The sequence below is a fragment of the Diceros bicornis genome, chromosome 15, assembly GCF_020826845.1.
Source record: "Diceros bicornis minor isolate mBicDic1 chromosome 15, mDicBic1.mat.cur, whole genome shotgun sequence".
In the NCBI taxonomy this organism is placed as follows: domain Eukaryota; kingdom Metazoa; phylum Chordata; class Mammalia; order Perissodactyla; family Rhinocerotidae; genus Diceros; species Diceros bicornis.
The window spans coordinates 25782443-25805361 of NC_080754.1; the positions used below are offsets into that span (position 1 = coordinate 25782443).

The window sequence follows — 22919 nt, forward strand, 5'->3', positions numbered from 1 at the left end:
CAGCGTATAAGTCTGCTTATACCCACCCTGGCCATCATTAGTTCTTATGAATGCCCAGAAAATATGGTCATCTATTTTTAAGGTCCCTATAATTTTTCTGGTTCCAACCAGATTCTTTTAAGTGTAGAAAAGAACTCTCCCTCACTGTCTTTCTATTTTCTGAGCAATGAAACCGTCAACAAAGCAAGGAATGGATCTCATGGTCTGCTTCTAGCAGCAGGAACCTCTAGATGATGTGTGGATGGCTCTCTATCACCACTCTGCCTGCCTCTGTGTCAGTGTTTCATCTTCGTTCCCATCACCCATATATCCTCCTCCCTCCCTCAAGTCCTTGGTTTGGTATACAGGTACACATCTTTACGGTGTTTCTTCCCCATCATTTAATTACATCCACTTAATCCAGACAAGGCACCTCTATGCCATCCATTGCTGGAGTTCTCCATTCCATCTCATCAAATCAGAAGAGGTAGATGGCTTTCTTCATATTTTACAGAAGGGAAAGGTGAGGGTAAGATTATCCAAGGCACAGAGCAAGCTCTAGAAAACTAGGAATGAAGGCCAGGTCTCTTAGATTTCCACCCATACCCTCCCACCTGATTTCACCCCTGTCAAATGAAGGTAATAATGGTTTAAAACACCAAGGGCACAATGTCAACTTGAGGAAGACTTAGGTGGCACTGCACTGAGGGCTGTCTATAGAGGGGAGCTTTTAACAAGTCCACCTGGCACCCTGAAGACACACCACACAGCAGGTGTAGGGAAGTCTCCCAGGATGCTGAGTTGGAAGACAGAATACAAACTCCTAAAGAACGCTAAAAAGTCACAAAAGTTATCAGAAGCCAAAGAATGACAACCAAGGCTAACAAGTATAAATGGGGGTGAGAACTTACCGTGTCCCCGATCTTTAGGCCCTCACACTTCCTCTGACCAGGGTAGGATACGCCATCCTGGCAAGTAGCAGTAAAGACGAGATTAAGATCCTCAGGCTGATCCCAGACCGACAGCTCCACCTTAGACCGGATGCTCTGAAGAGAGAGAGAACATGAAGGCAGAACGCCTCAGTAAAGGCTGCAGCCAAGATGCTCTGCACACTGGTTCTCTGATGCCCACGTGGCTTCCTCTAACTCAGGAGTCTCAAGCCAAGGCAAGAGCCAGTGGGCTTGGCTGGCTGCCCCTCCCTCATCGCTTTCCTTATCTCCACACTCACACGCCATCTTGCTAGACCTGGCCTGAGGTCTTGCTCTGTGGGCTCAGAGAAGATGATAATGGTCCCCCTGCCATATGATAATTTTACCTACTTTAAAGGGTGAGGCTCCACCCCTGCTCGCCTCTCCAGAGTCACCTCTCACCCTACCCTCAGACACAGAGCTCCTACAATCTTGCCACGTGCTCTCCAGACTTTGGGCCTTTATACGTGCCTACGGTAATGTTCCTTTGCTCAATGGCCCTTCTCTCTTCTCTTCCCCCCACTATCTCCTTATCATCCTTCGAAATCAGTTCAGTAGGCACCTTCTGCCGGAATCCACCCTATCATTCATCACATCCACACCCATCCCCCATCAGATGAGGTCCCTATTCATGAGTTTTGAAACTACATTCTGAGAGAATATCATCTTATGTGTGGATTATGTTCTCAAGACAGTGAATGAAATAAAAATCAAGCCAAAATTACCCATCAGAATAGAAAAAATAAAAGATTGAAAATACCAAGTGTTGGAAAGGACATAGAGCAATTGGGGCCCTCATACTGAGGTGAAGGTACAACCCTTAAGAGAACCATTAGGCAGTATCTACTAATGCTTAGGCCAACCTTAGACCTGGCAATTCAGTCTAGGACTATACCTAAGAGAGATGTGTACTGACCAGAAGAATGTACAACAATACTGTACACACTGTTCACAGCAACACTGTCTGTAATCGCTAGAAACTGGAACAACCCAAATGCCTATCAACAGCAGAACAGATTTTTTTTTTTAAATGATGGTGTGCTCACAAAGAATAACATACAGTAACGAGAATAAATGAAATATGACTACATGCCAAGACACAGATGAATCTCACAAATATAACACTGCCCTAAAGAAGCCAAACACAAAAGGCATATATCCTGTATGATTCTATTTATATGAAATTCAAAAACAGGTGAAACTGGGGATAGCAATGGAAGAGAGCATGATCGGGGCTTCTGGGAGCCAGTAATATTGTTTTTTGACCTAGTGCTGGACACTCAGGTGTATTTAGTTTGTAAAAAGTTTATACAATTTTCTGCATGTCTGTTAGTTTAAAAAATTGCCATTGAAAATCTCTGAGGAGGAAGTACTTTGGAGATTGAAGTCAAATGAAGTAATTGGTTTGTATTTAGGGGCCATATCTTACAAAAAAATTTTTTTTATACATTAAATACACTCAGTATAGCAGGAGGGACACACTCAGAGAGACACATGGACCCCACGATCAACCGATGGCCCTTCGGACTCCCATCTCCCTTCCCAGGTGCACTCCAGGGAACACGGCACTGAACAGAATGGCTGGCAGAATCGCCTCTTGCTCTCATGGGGTTTCTTTTCTTTCTTCTCTTTTTGCTGAGCATGTAGTGTTAAACTTGAATAAGCTAAATATGCAGTTTTCCCAACAAACTAACAGCTTGTTGAAAATACTGCCTGAAAAAAATAGTCTCTCCTTTTGCAACAAATTGTCTAAGTGCTTCTACAGCTCTAAAAATACCCTCTCTCTTAAATCCACTTCCTCTTGTAAGTGCCAGCCTCAACTGGCAGAGGGTTGCGAGGGCTCCACTCAGCACACACAGCATCTCCTGCTGAATGTGATTAGTTATTTACAAGTCCCTTTTCCCCACTGACTTGTGAATTCCAAGGGCCATACTATGTTTCTCTCTAGGACTGAGCCTCAGCTTTTGTTGAATGAATGGATGGAAGGATGGATGTTGTAACAGCAGCTATGATAAAGGACTCAGGCCTAACTTAAAATTATTTTTGAAAGACAAAGTAAATTAAAGGAACGTATTTCTAATTGTGAATAAGTATGAGGATGAGGCAAAACAGTGTATTATAAAAGGGCTAGGTATATTGGAGCTGTGTAAAAAGTTACTTGGGATCAATCAATGAAATATGAGAGCCTGTGGCTCACAAACAACACGTTGGGAGGAAGCATAGCCCTCCCCATCAAGACCTGCCAAAGCTGCCACCTGGAAGCATTAACGGAGAATTTGGTAGAGGGACAAAGAACACTGGGGACAGGGACTCCTATTCAATGAAGCGGTAAGTATAACGGATGGAAACTGAATCCTATATTCTACTCTGGCCATAAGACCCCAGAGCCTGTGTTCTGACCTGAAGTTTGTATTCTTGCTCTCCACACAGTCTCTGGAATCAGAAACCCTTAGGATGTTACAAGGTTAGGAACCGTGGAGATTATTCAGTTTAAATCTCTTATTTTATGGAATCAGAAACTGAGGCCAAAGAAAAGACCTCATCCATGGTCCTTGAGCTGCCAGAGGCAGGACAAGAACCAGGCCTCCCTGATCCACTGGCAATGCTCTCTGTAATCACCCACCTGATTCTCACTTCTTTCTTCTGAGACCAGCTCTGACTTTGGAAAGTGTGGGTGTGTAGGTTGTACTCTGGTTGTAAGGGTCAGTCTCCCCTAAAAGACTTTGGGCTCCTGGAGGACAGGACTGTGTTCTGTGCACCATTCTACTTCCAAGGTGCAGCACGATGCCTGCCATACATCAAGCCATTAGCATATAGCTGTTGAATGAATGAATGGACGAATGAATGAATGGATGAACGAACGGGAGTACAAGATATAGCAGAAGATCAAAGCCACAGGCAATGCAGTTCATATGCATGAAGACTTACATGTGACTCCTGAAATTCAATTACCTCCTACCAGATCTGCCCCTGAGGATGATTCCTTACTCCTCATTCTAGGGCAATGAGACAATGTCAAGAATGTCAGAAGTTTAAAGGCTATTGAATACCCGGTCAGGCTAGGTCACATCTGCAATTGCTGTAAGTCAGGGCAGCTGTGGAGTGGGTGGGAGCAGACTTTATGGCAACAACAAAAAGAGAAACATGTGCTCCACAAGGAGAAACATATACCATGGCCTCTGATGTCACCCTCCACATGCAACTCCAGTGGTTTCCAGCTCATTCTTTTCTTTCCCACTCTGAAAAGAGACTCCAGTGATTTCTCTCTGAGTCCTACCTCCCCTTTCTCAGTGTGACACAGTGCTGGTGTTGTGTGTGTGTGTGCACCCTGGGCCCTATCTCTGAGCTGTGGAAGGGAACCTCTCACCAGCACCTATGGTACAGCAAAGCTCCACACGGCTAAACTCCCTTGGGAGGACTTGGTGATCTCTCACAATGAAGAATTTGGTGCAGCAAGAACCAATTTATAAATCAAAGCCTAGACTTGAAGATTTCACACTACGAAATTTGCTACGACAGACTCGATTCTACAAGACGCTAAATTAAACATACCCTTTCCATTTTGCTCCCTCCTCAGCCTAGCTAAATACCACAGCCATTTCATCTGTTAACATGTGCTCCAACCAAAATCCCTTCAGAATGTCCCACAGATGGTCTGCCAGCTCTCTAGGGGAGGTAAAAGTCAACACCCACACTTAGTCATGTGGGGCATGACTCATATGAAATCCATCGCAAACCGCTGAGGCGGTAAAGGGACAGAGAGAAATGGAAAGTCGGTCAGGTTAGAGCTGTGCTTGGACCCTGTCTCACCGGGTTCTGGGTTCTGAGGGGGCCACTGGCTCTGGTGAAGATTTAGAGGTCAGAGATCAGGAAAAAGGATGTTAGTATGTGGGGAGTGGGGTAGGAGAGGAGAAGGAAGTCTTTGTTTTCTCTCAACAGGAAGTTCTGGGAGTGAGAGGAATCGGAAAATTTGTCAGAGGAAGAGGACCTTGAACTGCAATAGAAGGTGGGGGTGGGACAGAGGGAGGGAAAGCCAGCCACAAATCCTCACTGCCCCCCAGCTCACCCCCATGAGGACACTGAAGCTCCAGGAGACCAAGGGAGGGCTGGCCATACCCCAAGCTCCGGGCTTCCCCCAGAGCCAGTGCATTGCCTATGGCTCCTGCTCTAGCTGAGCAGTATTTTGTAACTCAACATAGGGCTGCCTCAGGAGGTTGACAACGTCAACACTGGAAAGACAGAGTTCCAAGTACTCATTTGTAAATCAGTCGTGGTGGGGGAAAGTAAGACGGTTTTTCTCACACACATGTGATGCCATAGTGGTTAGTTAGGTTCCCAGGTTAGCCCACCAAAGTCTATTTTACATAAGTTTAGGACTAATAGTGCTATTTAAACTATACTTACTCTATGTATAACTTTGTTTTTTACAGGAAGATGTACTCTGAATTCCAATCCAGGAATTACCTGGCCTCACGAAGGGCAGGGTGGGCACTGGAAGCAACAACCATTGTGGGGCTTAGCAGGGGGGGGACAGCTGAGGGTACATACCTCCAAGCACAAGACACAGTGCTTGCCATTTTCCTGAGAAAAGGTAGGTCTGAGTCAAGTACTTCTCAGGTATTAGGAATTGAGGGAAACAAGGGGAGGCAGGAGAAAGGTTTGGGAATCAGGGACAACTGGCTTGGGATATGGAAGTGACTCCTCCACCACGTCTGTAAACACTGCACTTCCTACAGCAGAACCAAGTTACCGTGATGAGTTACAACAGCATGGAATTTAACAGGCCCACTCAGGCTCGCTCTGAAAGGACCTGATTACAATCAGATCCTAAGTGTACAGGCAAAAGACCTGTTGTTGTTTCTTCTTGGATTCTTCTATCCCATGTTAGTCTGCAGCTCTATGCTGAGCTCCATGAACCTGGGGAATTTCAACTATCCTGCCCACTGGTGGGGGAGATCAGTATGCATGCCTCTCCCTTCTGGCCAAGGGAACACAGTGGCAGGATTGCCTAGGCAACTGGATGGGTGGAGAGCACCTGTACCCGCCCAAGCAAGGTGCTCCCACGAGACATGGGTTATCACACAGTCAGAGCCCAAGCACGGCCAGGGGCCGCTGGCCTGAGCTGATTGGGCCATTCTCTGCTCACTAGGATCAGCTTATGATGAGAGTCAAGATGGCAGAGGTGAGGGGAGAGGGATGCATCAGGCAGGATGGCCTTCTCCACGCAAACCTGAGTGAAGGAGGAAGGTGCCAAACTCAAGAGGCAGGAGACATGAAGCAGAGCCAAGTACACCAGCACAGCGCAAGGCCCTGCTGAGTCCACATCAGCTCCCGGAGCCTCAGTGGGAGGGAGTGGAGGTGGCGGTGGGGGAAGAAACTGATGACTTACATTGTACGCATTGATAATCAGTTGAATGATATTTTTGGAGTCTCCATGTAAAATCTCCACCGTTGTTCCAGGTATCAGGGCTGTAAAATTCTTGAAAAAAATGAAAGAAAGAAAGAAAAAGATAAGCCCATTTTGCTCCTCCATACTGTCAGAGTGAACACTTGTCTACTGAGCTAGAACAGCAAAGGGCCCCCTAGCACTAGTCTGCCACTCTCTCACACCATAAATTGGAGAGGATGCCACAAAGAAAGGCAAGGAGAACGTGAACAGGGAACAGTCATTGCAGTAGGCTGCAGATATCCATTCTCAAAGGCCTGAGTGGAAAGGGCCTGATGAGATCTGTTCCTAAAGTATGTCACGCTCCTTCCTGGAGACCCCTCCCCTCTGGCATGTAATGGACAACTCTCTGAAACTCCATCCTCCAAGGTCAACAAATTCTTGATTTTCTTGCCCTCTCTCCCCTAGTCTACATAGGTGTTCCCAGGTTCAGTTCATGGATGCTCCCAACCTGTTCAGCAGGAGTGAAAGGAGAAACTTTTCTGAGGGTCTCAAATGCAGGCTCTTTTCCTAACAGGGAACTGAGATGTGAATAGTGCCCTCCCAAGGACATCTGGGTATCTCTGGGTGAAGTCTGGAGACAAAGTAGGTGGCCTTGAAGTGGCTGCCTTTCCTCTTTCATTAAAGAAATGAATGCCACTTATAAAAGTGAGAGAAACATCTAGAAACACCTACTGCCCTCAGCCTGCCTTGGACTGGGTGGGCTCCTCCCTGAGCCAGGTGTCCTTGGTACCGAGCAAGGATGACTTAAGCCAAGGGGGATGTCCTCCCTCTCGAAGCATCTGGAAGCATACTCAGTACAGTCTGTGCAATTGATCCATCTAAAAATGTTATTTGTAAATGGATATGTTTTATCCTGCGATCTTCCACTAAACAAAAAAAGAAAATCAATTCTCTTCCCTTGTTTTCATCACCCAAAATCGATTCAGACTAAGAGAAGATAAAGAACTCAAGACGATGTAAGTGGCATTTTATCAGCGATAATCTGAGGCAGGAGCAATAGAAAAACACAGTCAGACAAAGGTTCTTTTGTGGATATTTAAGAGCAGGAAGGAGAGGGGACCAGGACTGGCTGCTCTAGAGGTGGGGATTAAATTCTCATACCCTCTCAATTCAAAAAATGCCAGAGGTGAGCTGGGCTTTTCATTTAGCTCAGGTGAGCACTCCCCTAGCAACTCCGAGGAGAGTTGTAGTTCAAAATGTGACTTGCCCGTGATTGTGGGAAGAGCACACTCACGAGGGGGATTTATAATGATGGTCTGTGGGACGACCCGGAAAAAGTCTCTTTGACAGAACAGATGCATACACAGTCTACTCTGTTCACTCAAGACATTTACAGTTTTCTTTGGGAGTTCCTGTCCCGGGCTAACCCACTGATGTCCCATACCCTGCAGGGAAGGCATAAAAACTCTGGAACGTTGGAATTAGTGATGCAGCCTGCTTGGATGCCTTAGTTTCCTCTCTATACATGTTCACTTATTTTGTCCTTCCCTATTAGAGTGTGCCCCTGTGTGTTTCCATTTCATCATCTGAAAAATGGGAATTTGTACTATTTTCAAAGTTTTTCTCGGGATCAAATTAGATACTGTATGTTTAAACTCCTTGTAAAAGGATGTGCTGCTAGGTGAATGCTTACAAGCTTCCTTAGTACTATTACTTTCCACTAGATCAAGACAGGGCTACATTCTACCCCTCCTTGGGATCTCCGCCCCCACAGAGTAGGGCTGTCAACACTCCTCACCCCACATTATAATCTCCTGTTCATCTTAAGTCAGAATCAGGCCCCCAGCCTCCCTCACTCCCTCCAGGCTTACCTTGTAGAGCATATAATGGTTCTTTGTCACTGCAAAGATGAGGTTGATGTTGTTCTCTGCCAATTTCTCTCCAAGCAAGGCAAGGGATGGATAGTCCTAGGGCCAAGGCAAAGTCAAGGCTGTAAGATTTCTAACAGGCTGAGATACTAGCACCTGCCTCCAACATGCACTCAGGGACTCATCACTTGCCATGAAAAGCATCTGCCTCTGGTAGCTCCTTAAAGCCCCTAACAACCAAGCCCCATGAGCAGCTCCTAACTGAGGAAATGGGTAGAGAAGACTCCCCAGGAGAGGACCCTCTGGCACCTACCAAACTATGCTCAATCCTCCCACCCCCAAATGGAGAAGTGAGGAGTGGAGCTTTCTCATACCTGGTCTGTGTCTCCATCCCTTCAGCAGGAATGGGGCAGAGTGCGGAGCCTCCGAAAGGAGCAGCCACCACATCCTACCATCTACCACCAGCACCTGTTATCTTTCCTCGCTTCCCTAAGACCTTTCCTCCCCATCTCCTTGCCCTATTTTCCTTTTCCTATGCCCAATGGCTGTGCCTGCCACTGTTCCCCACAGCTCCTGTCAGTCCTGCTCACGGCTCAGAATGGGCAGAAGAGGGTGCTGACTTCTGGACGAAAAGCTGAGCCATGGCAGGGGAGGGGGTGCAGAGCAGGGAGGGAGGGAGGAGGCTGAGAGGCAGCTTAACAACGTCCCGAAGGACTTTAAGGGCTAATGATGGGCATGGGGGTCCTCATCAGTTCTGTAGTTATCAGGTTCTATGGTTATGAGGCTTTTTTCCAGACTCCATTATTCTTGGATAATATGGAAGGCTTGGGCACTGGGCACCTCTTGAAACTGGAGAAAATGGGCTTGTCCAACAAAGAAAATTAGAAAAAATTCCTCTCTGGCTAGACACCAGAATGGATTTGGGAAGGAAGAAGGTATAGATTTTTTTTTTAAATTGCATAGTGTGACAAGATCTTGGTAATTGTTGGGTTTGGGTGATAGGAATGTAGGAGTTCATTTCACTGGTCTATTATTATATATATTTGAAAATTTGTATAAATTCTTTTCAATGACATGGTCATAGTCATAGACTATTGGGAGTGGAAGGTCCTAGGGGCCTCCCGTTCGACGTAGGACGCCTGCTACCCCACTCCTGACACTGATGGAACTCAGTACCTCAGGGAGCCCATTTCTAGAAGTCAGGAAGTTTTGTCTTCGCTTCTCTTGCTCTGTAATTTCTATCCGAGTTTGGATCTCTGCAGAAGCACAGTCCCTGCCCTCCTGCAAGATCACCTCTCCCCTTTGAGATCTATCCTGTCTCCCCAGTTCACCTCTTTCCCCCACTAAACACTCCTGTTTAGGTGCACAATGGCAGAAAGATGAACCAGCTACAGAAATCCCTGAGAAATGTTCTATGTTAATGAGGAGTTCTGGAAGCCCAGGTGGAGAAGACGGAATAGAAACCCATTCCCAAGAATGGATTGGAAAGTCCGTGAGCAGAGGGCCAGAGGAAGTTTTCAAAGGCCGGGTGAGAACTCGGACCACGGGCAGGGTCACAGGAGCAGCGCTGGGGTCCCCGGCCCTCACCATCTGGTTGGACGCAGTGTACTCGTTGGCCTCATTCAGGTGGCATTGGCCATCGTGCGGCTGCACCAGGCCCCCCAGCTTTCCATCCAGCGCGATGTGGGGCACGTCGTCGGTTGTAAACACCAGCAAGTGCAGAGCATCTTTTCGCCAGCCGATCTTCTCCTGAGGGGCAGAAGTTTGATGGGTGCAAAGCCATTCTGGCTGCTGCCCAAGCCTGCCCTGGGGCATCGGACAGGCACTGGCCCATCTCCAGAGGGCATGGTCTGAATCAGAGGCATTGCCCTGTAGGCATAGCTGGAGAGCACTCATAAAACCACTGGGGAGGGATTCCACAGAGCTCAGAAGAGACACAGCCTGACTGGGGAAGCCTAAATGCACAGAGACAAGTCTCCACGGCTTTGCCCCTAGAGGCCCACACACCTGGAACCCCCCTCCAGACCATCATACTCTCCCCTGCTCCTTTCAGTTATACCTGAGGGCTGCTTCCCCTTTTAGCCTCACCTATTATTTGTACCCAGAACAGCCTTTAACCCACCCCCAACCTCCCCACAACACACTCAGGCTGGCTGGCCTTGTCCAAGAGGATGGGGTAAGCGAATACTTCAGGTTCCCAGTTAGACACAAATTGCTCAGAATGGAGTGCTCAAATGACCAACAGACCAATCTGTCTTTGAAGGATGTGGTAAAATCTGCCATCTATTCTGGTAGATGTAGACCACTCCAATCACTAATTGAACCACTGGGTGTTTAAGGTCAATCAGATCAGTTCTTTTCTCCCTTTCCTGTTTCACTGTACGGAATGCATCCACTCTTCAGTCGAGGGCGCAGCTAAATACTGCCTGGATTGTGAGGGAAGGACTCTATTTTTCATATTTAGCCACTGTGGCCCCAACACTACACACAAACACTCCCAGTAATTATTATTAGGAGCACCTAGACCCTGATACAGAGCAACAAACCTGGGATGGTCACTTCCTTACTAATAGTAGAAGCGCATCCCAAAATATGTTGGTGGCACAGTGAATTATGAAGGATTTAAACATTGCCCAGAGTCATCTACACATGCACACTTGATACTGAAACAGGAGACTGGATTCATGGACTTTAAGGTTAAAAGATATTGCTCTTCTGGCAGATGAAGGGCGTAGGGTATCTCTTTCTTATCATCACAACGATGGATCACACAGCCTTCAAGAGCTATGATATTTTCTCACTTGCTCCAAAAGCAGCATGGAAATAAAAAAATAAATCACAAAAAGTCAGAGAAATATGTGGGAGAAAAAGGTCTGAAGAGAAGCCAGTGAGGGCTGAAAGCCAAGAGGCCTACTGTGAGCAAGGAACTTAACCTTTGGGGGATCAGTTTCCTCGATTCTCAACATTCATCCAACATACAATTACTGATGTCCTACTGTGCGCCAGGCCCTAGGGAAGGCACTGGGTCTACAAAACAGCTTGTTCCAGACCTCAAGGAGCTTGCAGCCAAATGGAAACACAACTCCCATACATCACTACGAAAGTGCTAATGAAGGTACACACAATGTCAATGGAAACCTGAGAAGAGGAGGAGGGGAAGACTTCCCAGGATAGATGAAACTTAAGCTGAGCTAGAAGGATGGGGAGGACTCTTCAAGGAAGCTGGAAACAGAAATGAGGGAGAAGGTAGAAGAGGGAGGTGGGTGTTCCAGGCACTAGCAAGGGCATAATGAGGAGGCTGGGCACATCTTCAGGACCCAGAATAAGAAACCTAGAAGGTCCCTTACAGCAATGAAATTCTAAGCCATGACAAAACTAATTTGTGGTGTTAGAAGTTGAGATAGTGCTTCCCTTGGTGGCAAGACTGGGGGGAGTAATAATTGGAAAAGGTCACAAGGAGGCTTCTGGGTGGCTGGTAATGCTGTTTCTTGACCTGGTATTTCCAACTTGTGAAAATTTATCGAGAAGTATTTTTATGTATAGTTTTCTGTATGTATGTTATACTTTGATACAGAGTTTAAAACTTTGAAATAAATAAAGCAATACAGGGGCCAGCCCAGTGGTGTAGCAGTTAAGTTCACGCACTCTGCTTCTGCAGCCCGGGGTTCACAGGTTCGGATCCTGGGTGCAGACTGACGCACTGCTTGTTAGGCCATGCTGTGGTGGTGTCCCATATAAAGTAGAGGAAGATGGGCATGGATGTTAGCGCAGGGCCAATCTTCCTCAGCAAAAAGAGGAGGACTGGCAACAGATGCTAGCTCAGCACTAATCTTCCTCACACACACAAAACACAAAGCAATATATTATAATCCATGGAGTGTGGAAGGGAGGGGCAAGAGGCTAGGAGATGATCAACAGAATATAAACCAGTAGAGTTCTTTGCAGGAAAAATGTGGATGTTATCCACAAGCGCACAGCAATATGCTAAACACCCTAACAAGAAAGTAGAAGATCAACCTTTATTTTAACAACACGTATTAAGAACCTTAAAGAAAATCAGAGACCTAAATAAATGGACAGAGAGATAATTTCCATGGACTGGAATAGTTAATGTTGTTGAGATGTCATTTCTCCCCAAATTGATCTACAGATTTGGTACAATCTCAGTCAAAAGCCCAGAAGGACTTTTCTGGAAAACGACAAGCTGAGTCTAAAGTTTATATGGAAAGGCAAACAATGGAAACTAGCCTAACAGTTTTGAAAAAGAACAACAAAATTAGGGGACTTATTATCTAAGGTCAAGACAGCGTGGTATTGACAAAAGGATGGACACATAGACCAGTGGAACAGGACAGAGATGCCAGAAACAGAGCCACACACATATAATCGACTTGACAGAAGGTACTGGAACAATTAGCATTCATATGAAAAAAAAAAAAGAAGCTCAACCCATATCTCTCACTATATACAAAAATTAACTCAAAGTGGATCACAGACCTAAAACTATAAAACTTCTGAAAGAAACATAGGAGAAAATCTTTTGATCCTGGTATAGGCAAAAGATTTCTTAGATAAGACAGATTCACAGAATAAAAAATTGATGAGTTGGACTTCAAAATTAAAAACATCTGCTCTTTGGGGCTGTCCCTGTGGCTTAGCGGTTAAGTGCGCGCTCTCTGATACTGGTGGCCTGGGTTCGGATCCCAGGCGCACATCGACGCACCACTTCTCTGGCCATGCTGAGGTCGTGTCCCACATACAGCAACTAGAAGGATGTGCAACTGTGATATACAACTATCTACTGGGGCTTTGGGGGAATAAAAAAAGGAGGAGGATTGGCGATAGATGTTAGCTCAGAGCCGGTCTTCCTCAGCAAAAAGAGGAGAATTAGCACGGATGTTAGCTCAGGGCTGATCTTCCTCACAAAAAAAAAAAAAAATCTGCTCTTTGAAAGATACCATTCATTAAGAAAATGAAATGACAAGGTACAGATTGGGAGAAAATATTTGCAAGAAATAAAAATCTGATAAAGGACTTGTATCCAAAATATATAAAGAACTCTCATAGGTCAATACTAAGAAACCAAACAACTGAATTTAACAAGATAGAGACTTGAACAGAAATTTCATCATTAGTCATCAAGGAAGTGCACATTAAAAGCACGAGACAGCCATTAGATAGCTATTGCAATGGCAAACAAACCAACCGTGATAATACCAAGTGCTGGTTAGGATGTGGAACAACTGGAACTCTCATAGTCACTAGCAAGAATACAAAACTTTTCAGCAACTTTGGAAAACAGTTTGGCAGATTCTTATAAATTTAAATATATATTTATCATCAACCCAGCAATCTCACTCTTTGGTAGCCAAGAGAAATGAGAACTTATGCTCACATAAAGACTTCTATGCAAATATTTATAGCAGCTATTCATAATCATCAAAAACCAGAAACAACCCACATGTCCATCAAGTACTGAATAGACAGCCACACCATGGTACCTCTATACAATGGAATACTGCTCAGCAATGAAGAGGAACAAACTACCGACACATACAATTGGATAAATCTCCGAGGCTTTATCTTAAGTGAAAAAAGCCTGACCAAAGGGTGATGTACTGTCTAACTCCATTCATAAGATATTCAGGAAAAGACAAAAATATAGGGACAGAAACAGATCGGTGGTTGCCAAAGGCTGCGAGCAAGCAGAGGGGTCGACAACAAAGGGATACTAGGAAGCTTTCTGGGGTGACAAAAATAATCTGTATCTTAATTGTAGGGGTGGCTATGAGACTTGATGCCTAAAAAGGGTGAATTTTACTATACGTAAATTATCCCTCAATAACCTGACTTAGGAAAAAAAACCTTTGGTCTCGAATCTGGGTTCATCCGACACCAGCAGCCTCCACCATGCTGCCTAAGTTCGACCCCAATGAGATCAAAGTCATGTACCTGAGGTCACAAGTCATGTACCCGAGGTGCACTAGTGGAGAAGTCAGTGCCACCTCTGCCCTGGCCCCCAAGATGGGCCCCCAGGTCTCTCTCCAAAAAGGTTGGTGATGACATCATCAAGGCAACCGGTGATTGGAAGGGTCTGAGGATTGACAGTGAAACTGACCATTGAAAACACACAGGCGCAGATTGAGGTGGTACCTTCTGCCTCTGCCCTGATCATCAAAGCCCTCAAGGAACTGCCAAGAGACAGAAACAAGCAGAGAAACATTAAACACGGTGGAAATATCACTTTTGATGAGACTGTCAACATTGTCCGACAGATGCAGCACTGATCTTTAGCTAGAGAAGTGTCTGGAACCCTTAAAGAGATCCCGGGAACTGCCCAGTCTGTGGGCTGCAATGTTGATCGCCACCACCCTCATGACATCATAGATGACATCAACAGTGGTGCGGTGGAATGTCCAGCTAGTTAAAAACTACAAAGAAAAATATTTCAATAAAGGATCATATGACAACCAAAGAAGTATATATCTTTTGATTCAGTGATTCTATTTCTATCTGCAAGAAGTGTTCTGAAATACAGCAGTATTTTTACTAATAGTGACAAAAAGGGGAAGATGTGAATATCCTATTATTCAGGAACAGTTAACTAAACTGAGATATCTCCTCTCTGGCCGTTAGAAACTATGTTCTTCTAAAGGTATGAAATTATGCGTAAACATGTACAATATGAAGTGAAAAACAAAGAATACAGTACTCTAATTGTAGTGTGATTACAAACTAGGTAAGAAACAAGCATCACTTTCTATTTAAAAGAGAATAAGAGAGACTGAAACAAAATACACCATAATGTGGCTGGGGCTGGAGTTGAGATTATGGGCAATATCGTTTTCTTTTTTCCAACTGTCTTTAATAGGCAAGTACTAACTTCGAGAAGACTGGGCTATGAATGCTGGATCTGTCATTTAACTTTTTCAGACTCCTTTTCTTCCATGACAGCCTCTCAAGGGACTTGTAGGGGCCTAAAGTTGGGGGGCAGTGAGGAGACAAAACAACATGGAACTTGGATCCTGAAGACGGGCATTTTAATTTTGTTGCCACTCCTAATTACCTGTGTAGCTTTGACAGAATTATTTAACACCTCAAAAGCTTTTTTCTTGTCAGTGAAACAAGAATAATAATACTTAGCATTTATTGGTCACTTCCCTTATTTCATTTAATCTTCACCACAACCCTTGTGAAGTAGGTGATACATTGCCATCTTGTAGATGAGGAAACTGGTGCTCAGAGACATTGAGTAACTAGCCCAAGGTCACTGAACTAGTAAGGACCAGAGAAGCCAGATTCAGATGACCTGTCTCTTACCCGCAAAGCTAAACTACCTAATCACATAGGGAGAAAGGAGGAGGGTGTGTGTGTAATAAATGAGATAATTCATGAAAATCTATGGTAGGCTCTCATCTAATGGCTGTGAGATCCAAAATAAATGTTTGTTGAATTGGAAGGTTGCATCTGAAACACAAACAGCTGCACAAATGAAGAGCGGCACAGCATAATAATAATAATTCTGTTTTCTCTGAAGTGGACTCTTGTTATGTAAGTGATGTTAACAAACTTGGCGCAGAGGTTGGGCCGCAGAGACTGAGTCAGGATGTGCTATTCATTCACCCAGGCTTTTGGGCTTGGAGATTTTACAAGTGGTGACTCCACAGAGAATTTACATTAGAAATAATTTTCCCACTCTCTGCCCGGCCAGCAGAGCTGTTTGCTTTGAAGGCTAAGTTCTGTGTTCCATGTTTGGGGCAGAGAGCAACAGTGGGAAAGTGGACTCTTTTAAAGAAAAGGAAAACACTTAACTACCAAATGGAGTATAGTGTGGGGGCCAGAGGACTTGAACTTTGGAACAGATGAGGCTGAGTTCAAATCTCTGCTTTGCTCTAACTATGAGACCCTGAGTCAGTCACTTCCCCTCTGTTAGCCTCAGTTTCTTCATCTGTAAAATGGAGATAACCCTACTTTGCAGGGTGGATGCTAGGTTTAGGCATAATGCATTAAAAAGTACTTACATAAAAAAGGATCTGTAATTATTACTCTAGGACTAGTAATAATTTTTAGAATTTTTCTCTTCTCCTACTACCTGATGTATGAGGCTCCACAATTACTGTAGGAACTATGAAGTACTGCATACCGAAAAGTTTAATTTGAATTAATTAAAACCACAATGAGATTCTACTGTATACCTATTAGAATGGCTAAAATTAAAAAGACTGAGCACACCCAATGTTGACGGAGATGTGGAGGAACCAGAACCGTCATACACTGCCGGCAGGAATGTAAAATGATACGTGTACTTTGGAGAACAGTTTGGTAGTTTCTTAAAGTTAAACAAACACCTACCACACAACCCAGCCACCCCGCTCCTAGGTATTGACCTCAAGAGAAATAAAAGCATATATCTGTACAAAGACTTGAACATGAACATCTATAGCAGCTCTATCTGTAATAGGCAAAAACTACAAAAATCCAAAACAACCCAAATATCCATCAGCAGGTAAATGGATAAACAAACCATGGTCTATCCATTCAATGGAACACTACTCAGTAACAACAGGAATGAATGGAGACACTCCACAGCACAGATGAATCTCAAAATAATTGTGCTGAGTGAAACAAACCAGGCCAAAAAAGAGTATACATAAAATTTTAGCAAATGCAAACTAATGTGTAGTGACAAAAAGCAAATTAGTGGCTGCCTGGGATAAGGGGGCAAGAGGGAGAAATGACAAAGGAGCACAAATCCTCTGTTGGGGAGAAGTATATGTTCATTATCTTGATTGTGGTGTATATATCCTCTCACAGGTGTGTGTATGTGTCAAAATTTGTCAAATTGTACACTTTCAATATATGTAGTTTATTGTACATCAATTATACCTCAATAAAGCTGTTTTATTTAAAGAAGACTTGGTTTGCTCAGAAAGTCATTTCAATATAATAAATTACATGAATAGACTGAATGTCAGTAATGTGCCAGGAATACTACTTATACATAGTCTTTTGTTCGGTGGCCGTATCTCAGAGCAGTTAGGGGCTTGGGCTCAGAGGCCTGGCAAATCTCAGTTCAGCCCCATATCTGCCTCAGCTTGTCTTTGTGACCTTGGGTGAGTTACTTAATCTTTCCCAGCCCCAGCTTCTCATCCACAAAATGGAGATAATAATACTACCGATAAAATAGGGCTGTTGAGAGAACTAAACAAAACGATACACCCAGCTCAGTACTTGAATGCAGTAAATGGTCAGAGAACTCGCAGTTATTGTCATCGGTATTTCTATGGAGTCAAAAAACTGTGACAAGTCTGTAAATCAGAAGCACACAGTCTTACCTTTGGATTACAGGGTTATGGGTGATGTTGCTCTTTTTTCTACTTATCTGCATTTTCTAAATTTCTAGATTGAATATATTCTCTTTTTATACAAAACTATTTTAAGACAAAAAAATAGACCTATTTGTTTAGGTCTTTTCTCCATGTCTCTGAGTAAAAACAAAATTTTTGAAAGCCGATTTCATTAACCGTGATGGAGGTCAGCCCTCAGTGAAAACGTCAGGGCTTGGGCGGGACGGAAACGCACTAGACACAGAAGCAAGAACTCCGGCGTCTGGCCAAGAATGCGATTCTCTTCACTTCTCTTTGTTGGCTGGTCAAATCTGCATCAAATTCACCAGAAGGTTTGTTTCAGCCTTCAAACTCCCAGTTCCCACACTCACTCAGGAGGTGACCTTGTGTTTTTCGTCACCAAGAGACACAGGTAACAGGATGTGCCTCCTCGTCTGTTCCCAGTGCTCAGGGTCTGGTTCCACAGCCCTAGGATGCCTCTTGTCATAAATAAATGGGCATCCTCTTGGCCTCTCCTCTGATCTCACTGTCGCAAAGGAAGGAGGGCTCCTCCCTCTGAGGAAATACAGCCCCAAATCCCACCCCCTTTGGAGAATTTGTTCCATCAGTCTCTCCTCTGGTTCCTTTCCATGTGCCTAAAAATATGCTTGTGACCCACTTACAATACCCCTTCTTTTGACCCAGCTACTCCAATCTCTCATCACTTGTCTCTCTCTCTTTAAGACTGGCACACTTATTGCCTCTATCTCCTCCCCTCAGTTCCCTATAATCTGACCTCTCCACGTGATCCCACTCTCTCTCTATCAGGCAGCAGTTCTGTCCCCGTCTCCCTCCCTCACACACACACAGTGGTTCTCTGATCTAGCTGCACTTGACGGTCCTCTAGGGAGCTTTAAAAATACTGATGCCCAGAGGTTCTGATGTAACTGGGCTGACCTGCAGCCCAGCCACCGGGGTTTTTAAAGCTCCCCAGGTGAGTCTAATGTGCAGCCAAGGTTGAGAACCTTGAGCTGAGGTTCTGTTATGAATCCCATGGCCACCCTCAGGCCTCACTCTTATGGCCTGACCAGGGCCTCCTTCCTTGACCTTGGCTTCTGGGACACTGCACCGTCCAGCTCCCCCCCCCCGCTCCTCTGGCTGCTTTCTGACTCCACCTCCTCTCCCAGCAGTTGAATGAGGTCGAAGGTAACACTCTCCCCTGTGGAGACTAACCCAAGTTCATGCCTTGCTTGGACGATTCACAAATCAGATCCCTCACTTAATCTCTTTCCTGAGTTTTACTTCCAGGTCTGCACCAAAAGCCAAACGTGTCCACTGTCACCTGGAACTCAACTTACCTAAAGTTGCTGCACCATCTTCCTCCCAACCAAGTGCTACGTTTCCCCATTTCTGACAATGGGACCATCAAACGCCTTGTCTAGAAACCTTGGAATTATTTTCTTCATCGTATTTCTCTGGTCCCCCAACAGCATCCACCCAGTCCCAAACTGTCAATTCTCTGTTATAGTCTATTGCCATGACCTGTTTTGAGCCAGAGCTTCCGGACAATGCTACACATTTCACCTTTCCCTTCCTAAACACACTCTGGGTGAGCAGGTAAAGCCCGAGGCCCACCTCTCTCCTGGCCACCAGCCTGCATTCTGCCCCTGGGGTGATGTGTTCTGTGACCCACATTTACTCCAGGCATTCCAGGCGAGCCAGATCCGGGGGTAGGTGACTATGCGCTGTGAAAAGCAGCCATCCATAGACTCTGGACGCAAGTGTCAGGACTAATGAGTGGCGGGGGGAGCCGTCACAAGCCCAGAATCTCTGATTCCATCCAGGTCCCAGAAGGCAAACCCTCTAGTTCTGCAGGGACCAACCAGCCCAAATAGGGCTGGGGCCAGAGATGACTTTCTCAGAGTGGAAACTCAGTGGAGGATTTGCCCAAACTCTGCTCTGTCTTGGAAAGAAGCAGAGATCCGGAGCTGAGGGAAGAGAGGAAGGGGCGCAGGGCCTGAAGCCAGAATAAGAGTGCCACACCCGGGACATACTCAGCACTCAAGGAAGAATGAGCGAGTGGACACATCAACGAAATCGGGGCTGGGCACCAAAACCTCCCCGCTAATATCTACAAGTCTTCAGCCACATCACTCACAATTCCACCAACTATTTACTATGTTTTGGAATCTAACAAACAGCTTCTTTTAAACATATAAATATGGGAAGCATTAAGTGGCTATCTTAAGTGAAAACTCATTTAATCAAATCACCTGCCATGTGCTGAGACCTGAGAAAAGTAATGGGAATTATGGAAAGGGTGGCAGCAGGGCCACAGGATCATCTGATACACGATGCGGGGGTGGGGGGGGGCGGGGTGGTAGGGCAGTGAGTGGGATGGTCACTGGAGGACCTGGGTAGCCAGGCCTGGAAGTTGTCCAGGGGATCTGGGACTCTGAAATGGCAGAGAGGGAGCAGTAGTTCATGAAAGGGGGAGCAGGATGGAGATGGAACGCCAGGCCTTCCAGCCTTTGAGAAAATAAATACCAGTTGGCTCTTCCCAAGAGTGAAAATAGACTTGTAGGCTTGTTTACCTCTAATCTCCAGCCCCGGAAAGCATGGGGCCAGGGGAGAGAGAAACAAGGGCTAGGGAGCAGAGGACATGGTTTCTCTGTTTGAGGACATGAGCCTCCAGCCTGTGGGGCAATTTGGTCTCTGGGGTTGGAAGGAGTCAATGGCTGCAAGTCCGAAAAATGAGGAAAGTCACTCAAAGAACCAAGAACAGGCTTCCATCCTCTCCTGCACACCTCCAGTCTGTCCCTGGGTCCCCTTGAACAGCTGCCCCAACCTACCTGGATTTTTACACATGTGGTAAGGTAGCTCCATGGGGAAGACATCGGGAGCCAGGGAAAGCTTTTCTGGGCACCAGCTCAAAGTAAGCCACATTTGGCACACAAACGAGTGAGCATGGTAGAGTTCATGTTCCCGGTGGCCACGTACAAATGCAGCTTAGAGAGTGCACAGCTGAGAACCACAGAAGACAGGCTGGCAGGGGCTACCACAGAGCAAAAGCCCCAGAGGGTTATGGGGCAAAAAGCCGACTGAGAGGAAATGTGTAGCACCTGGAGTTTGGAAGGAACCCTAGAGGTGGTCTCATCCAAGCGCCACCCAGAGCATGGATCTTTTGTCTGGCACTCCCACACACACTCACTGCCACATCTGGCAGTGTGCTCCACTGCTGAGCAGAGATCTTTGTTAGAAAAGTCTTCCTTACCTTGACCTTAAACCTGCTTCCCTGTGGCTACCTTAGTATACCCCCTGGAACAGCCAGAAGAGTCTACTCCCTCTTCTATGATGACATCTGAGGTCAGGCAACACACTCCTCCCCGTGGTGTCTCTCCTCCTGGTTAACCTTTAACTACCCCTCACAGGACATGGGTTCCACACCCGACACCACCCACTCACCCCCATCTGCTGTGTCGCTATCAACGTCTGTCTGAAACACAGTCCCCGGAGGCAGATGCAGTTCCCTGGATGTGGTCTGACCACAGAGGAAAATGGCCGGGACTGCAGCCTGCAGGCCCCGGACTGTACGTCCTGTGTTTGGCAGATGAATCTTCCAACAGTCTCATGTTAAGCCTGTGGGTCCCCAGATCCATTTCATAGTGACTTGCTTACACACAGGGACCACGGCAGAGCATGACAAGTGAGAGAGGCAGGCTCAAGGACGCCTCTGTGGGAGAGCACAGGGGAAGGCCTGGAATGCTGATTCCTGGAAATCTGAGAAAAGCTGATGTCCCACTCAGCTGCCTTAGAAAACAGAGGTGGATGTCTGCCTGATGTGGGCTGGCTTGCTCACCTTGGCTTGCTTGCTTGGGACAACGCTCATAACACTCTCTGGTAAACAGTGTTCAAACACACGGGAGGCCTAGAATCAAGATGCCATCCAGGGAGCAGTTGCAGCGAGGACAGAAACACTAGCTTTAAATGACTGGGTTTTCTGGTCTCAAGGTCAATCTGTCTAATTAAAATGAATGGTCACCCAAACGAAGGAGTCCCCAGCTAGGTATCGACACAGCCCATGGGCCACAGTCGTCACTGAAGAGTCACCAGCCACACGGTCCCTCACTGCTGAAAAGGACCCACCATCTGAACAAGTGGCCATAGCACTGTCTCTGAGAGCTGAAGAGCAGAACCAAGGGTTCTGAGACGCCCCGAATTATGAATGAGAAGGCAGATATCAGAGTTCCCATTTCACAGATAGGGAAGCCAAGGGCAAAGATAAGCATGCTCCACGGGCTGGGCTCCATCAGTGCACCGGCCTTGGGACGGTACCAGTGGTCTCCCTAGAACATCCCGAGGGCTGTCAGAGCCATGTTGTAACTGTTTCTGATAAACAGGAAACCCTCGGTTCCGGAGAACACAGCAAGGGCAGCTGTCTTCCCCCGGGACTGACTCAGTCCCGCTCCACCATTGGCAAACTGGGTCACGTGGCAGATTGTACTGGCTCCTCAGACGAGGACTTTGCTCTCTTTGGAAGCATACCTCTCCCACTTCTCTGCTCCCGTGTGACCACAAAAGACGGCAGGCACTCTAGTGTCAAGGTGAAGAACCCCAGATTTGGAGGCAGGCGGGTGTTCAGTCCCATCTCTGGCCCTGTCATTTCTAGCTCTAAGACCTTCGAGAAGTTACTCAATCTTTCTAGGATTGTGTCCTCATTGAAAGGGGGCAGTAAAACCACCTTCAACGGATTAAATAAAATAAGCTCTGTGAAGTGCTTGGCATAGAGTCTGGCTCTCACAAAGCATTCAGCCAATGGTAATCAATAACATCACCAGCATCCGAGCCTCAGGAAAAACACGGGGAGGCAAAGAGACCAAGGGTGACCCCTTGAAGGAGAAGACTGTGACTCAACCACTGGGTCCTAAGAGGCCAGGTCTTCCCTAGAGTCTGTACACTCCACTGGTACCTGAGGTTGTTGTACAGGCATCTGTCTTCCAAGCTGTGTGATGCTCACGGGGACATGAGCTATGGCTCATTCATCTATGCATCCCTCACAGCACCTAACAGGGCATCTTGCACATAACAAGTACTCAACAAATTTTCAAAAGTCATAACGAAACACTGTACATTAACCTTTCAGGCAAGCACTGAGAGAGAGGACAGGTTTGGAGAGGAAATGAGGAGGGAAAGGGGGCTGGCCTGACCAGCCAGTGGGCAGACCTCATAGCAGACCTGAGCTTGGGGCCTAACAAGTCTGAATTCCAACACATGTAGGGAAAAACAAGGTTAGAGTCTGTGATTGGCTTCCTCAATCATGTTGGCATTCAAGCCTATTTCTGTCGCTTTATAACAATAAACATGTTCTCATTAGTAGTTTGTTTTTCCT

The 22919-nt window shown here is 45.9% G+C and overlaps 1 protein-coding gene and 1 pseudogene across 2 annotated transcripts in view; one reads left to right on the forward strand and one right to left on the reverse strand.

Annotated features, from left to right (window-relative positions):
- ITGB5 (integrin subunit beta 5) overlaps positions 1-22919 on the reverse strand; it is a 106213-nt gene that overhangs the window by 40463 nt on the left and 42831 nt on the right. For both annotated transcript variants that reach the window (XM_058555952.1, XM_058555953.1), the window contains exons 6-9: positions 9792-9953; positions 8208-8303; positions 6337-6426; positions 891-1025 (exon numbers count right to left, since the gene is read on the reverse strand). In XM_058555952.1, the coding sequence (XP_058411935.1) occupies positions 891-1025; positions 6337-6426; positions 8208-8303; positions 9792-9953 (483 nt within the window). The remainder of the gene's footprint in view (positions 1-890; positions 1026-6336; positions 6427-8207; positions 8304-9791; positions 9954-22919) is intronic.
- On the forward strand, positions 14082-14632 carry LOC131414799 (large ribosomal subunit protein uL11-like; annotated as a pseudogene).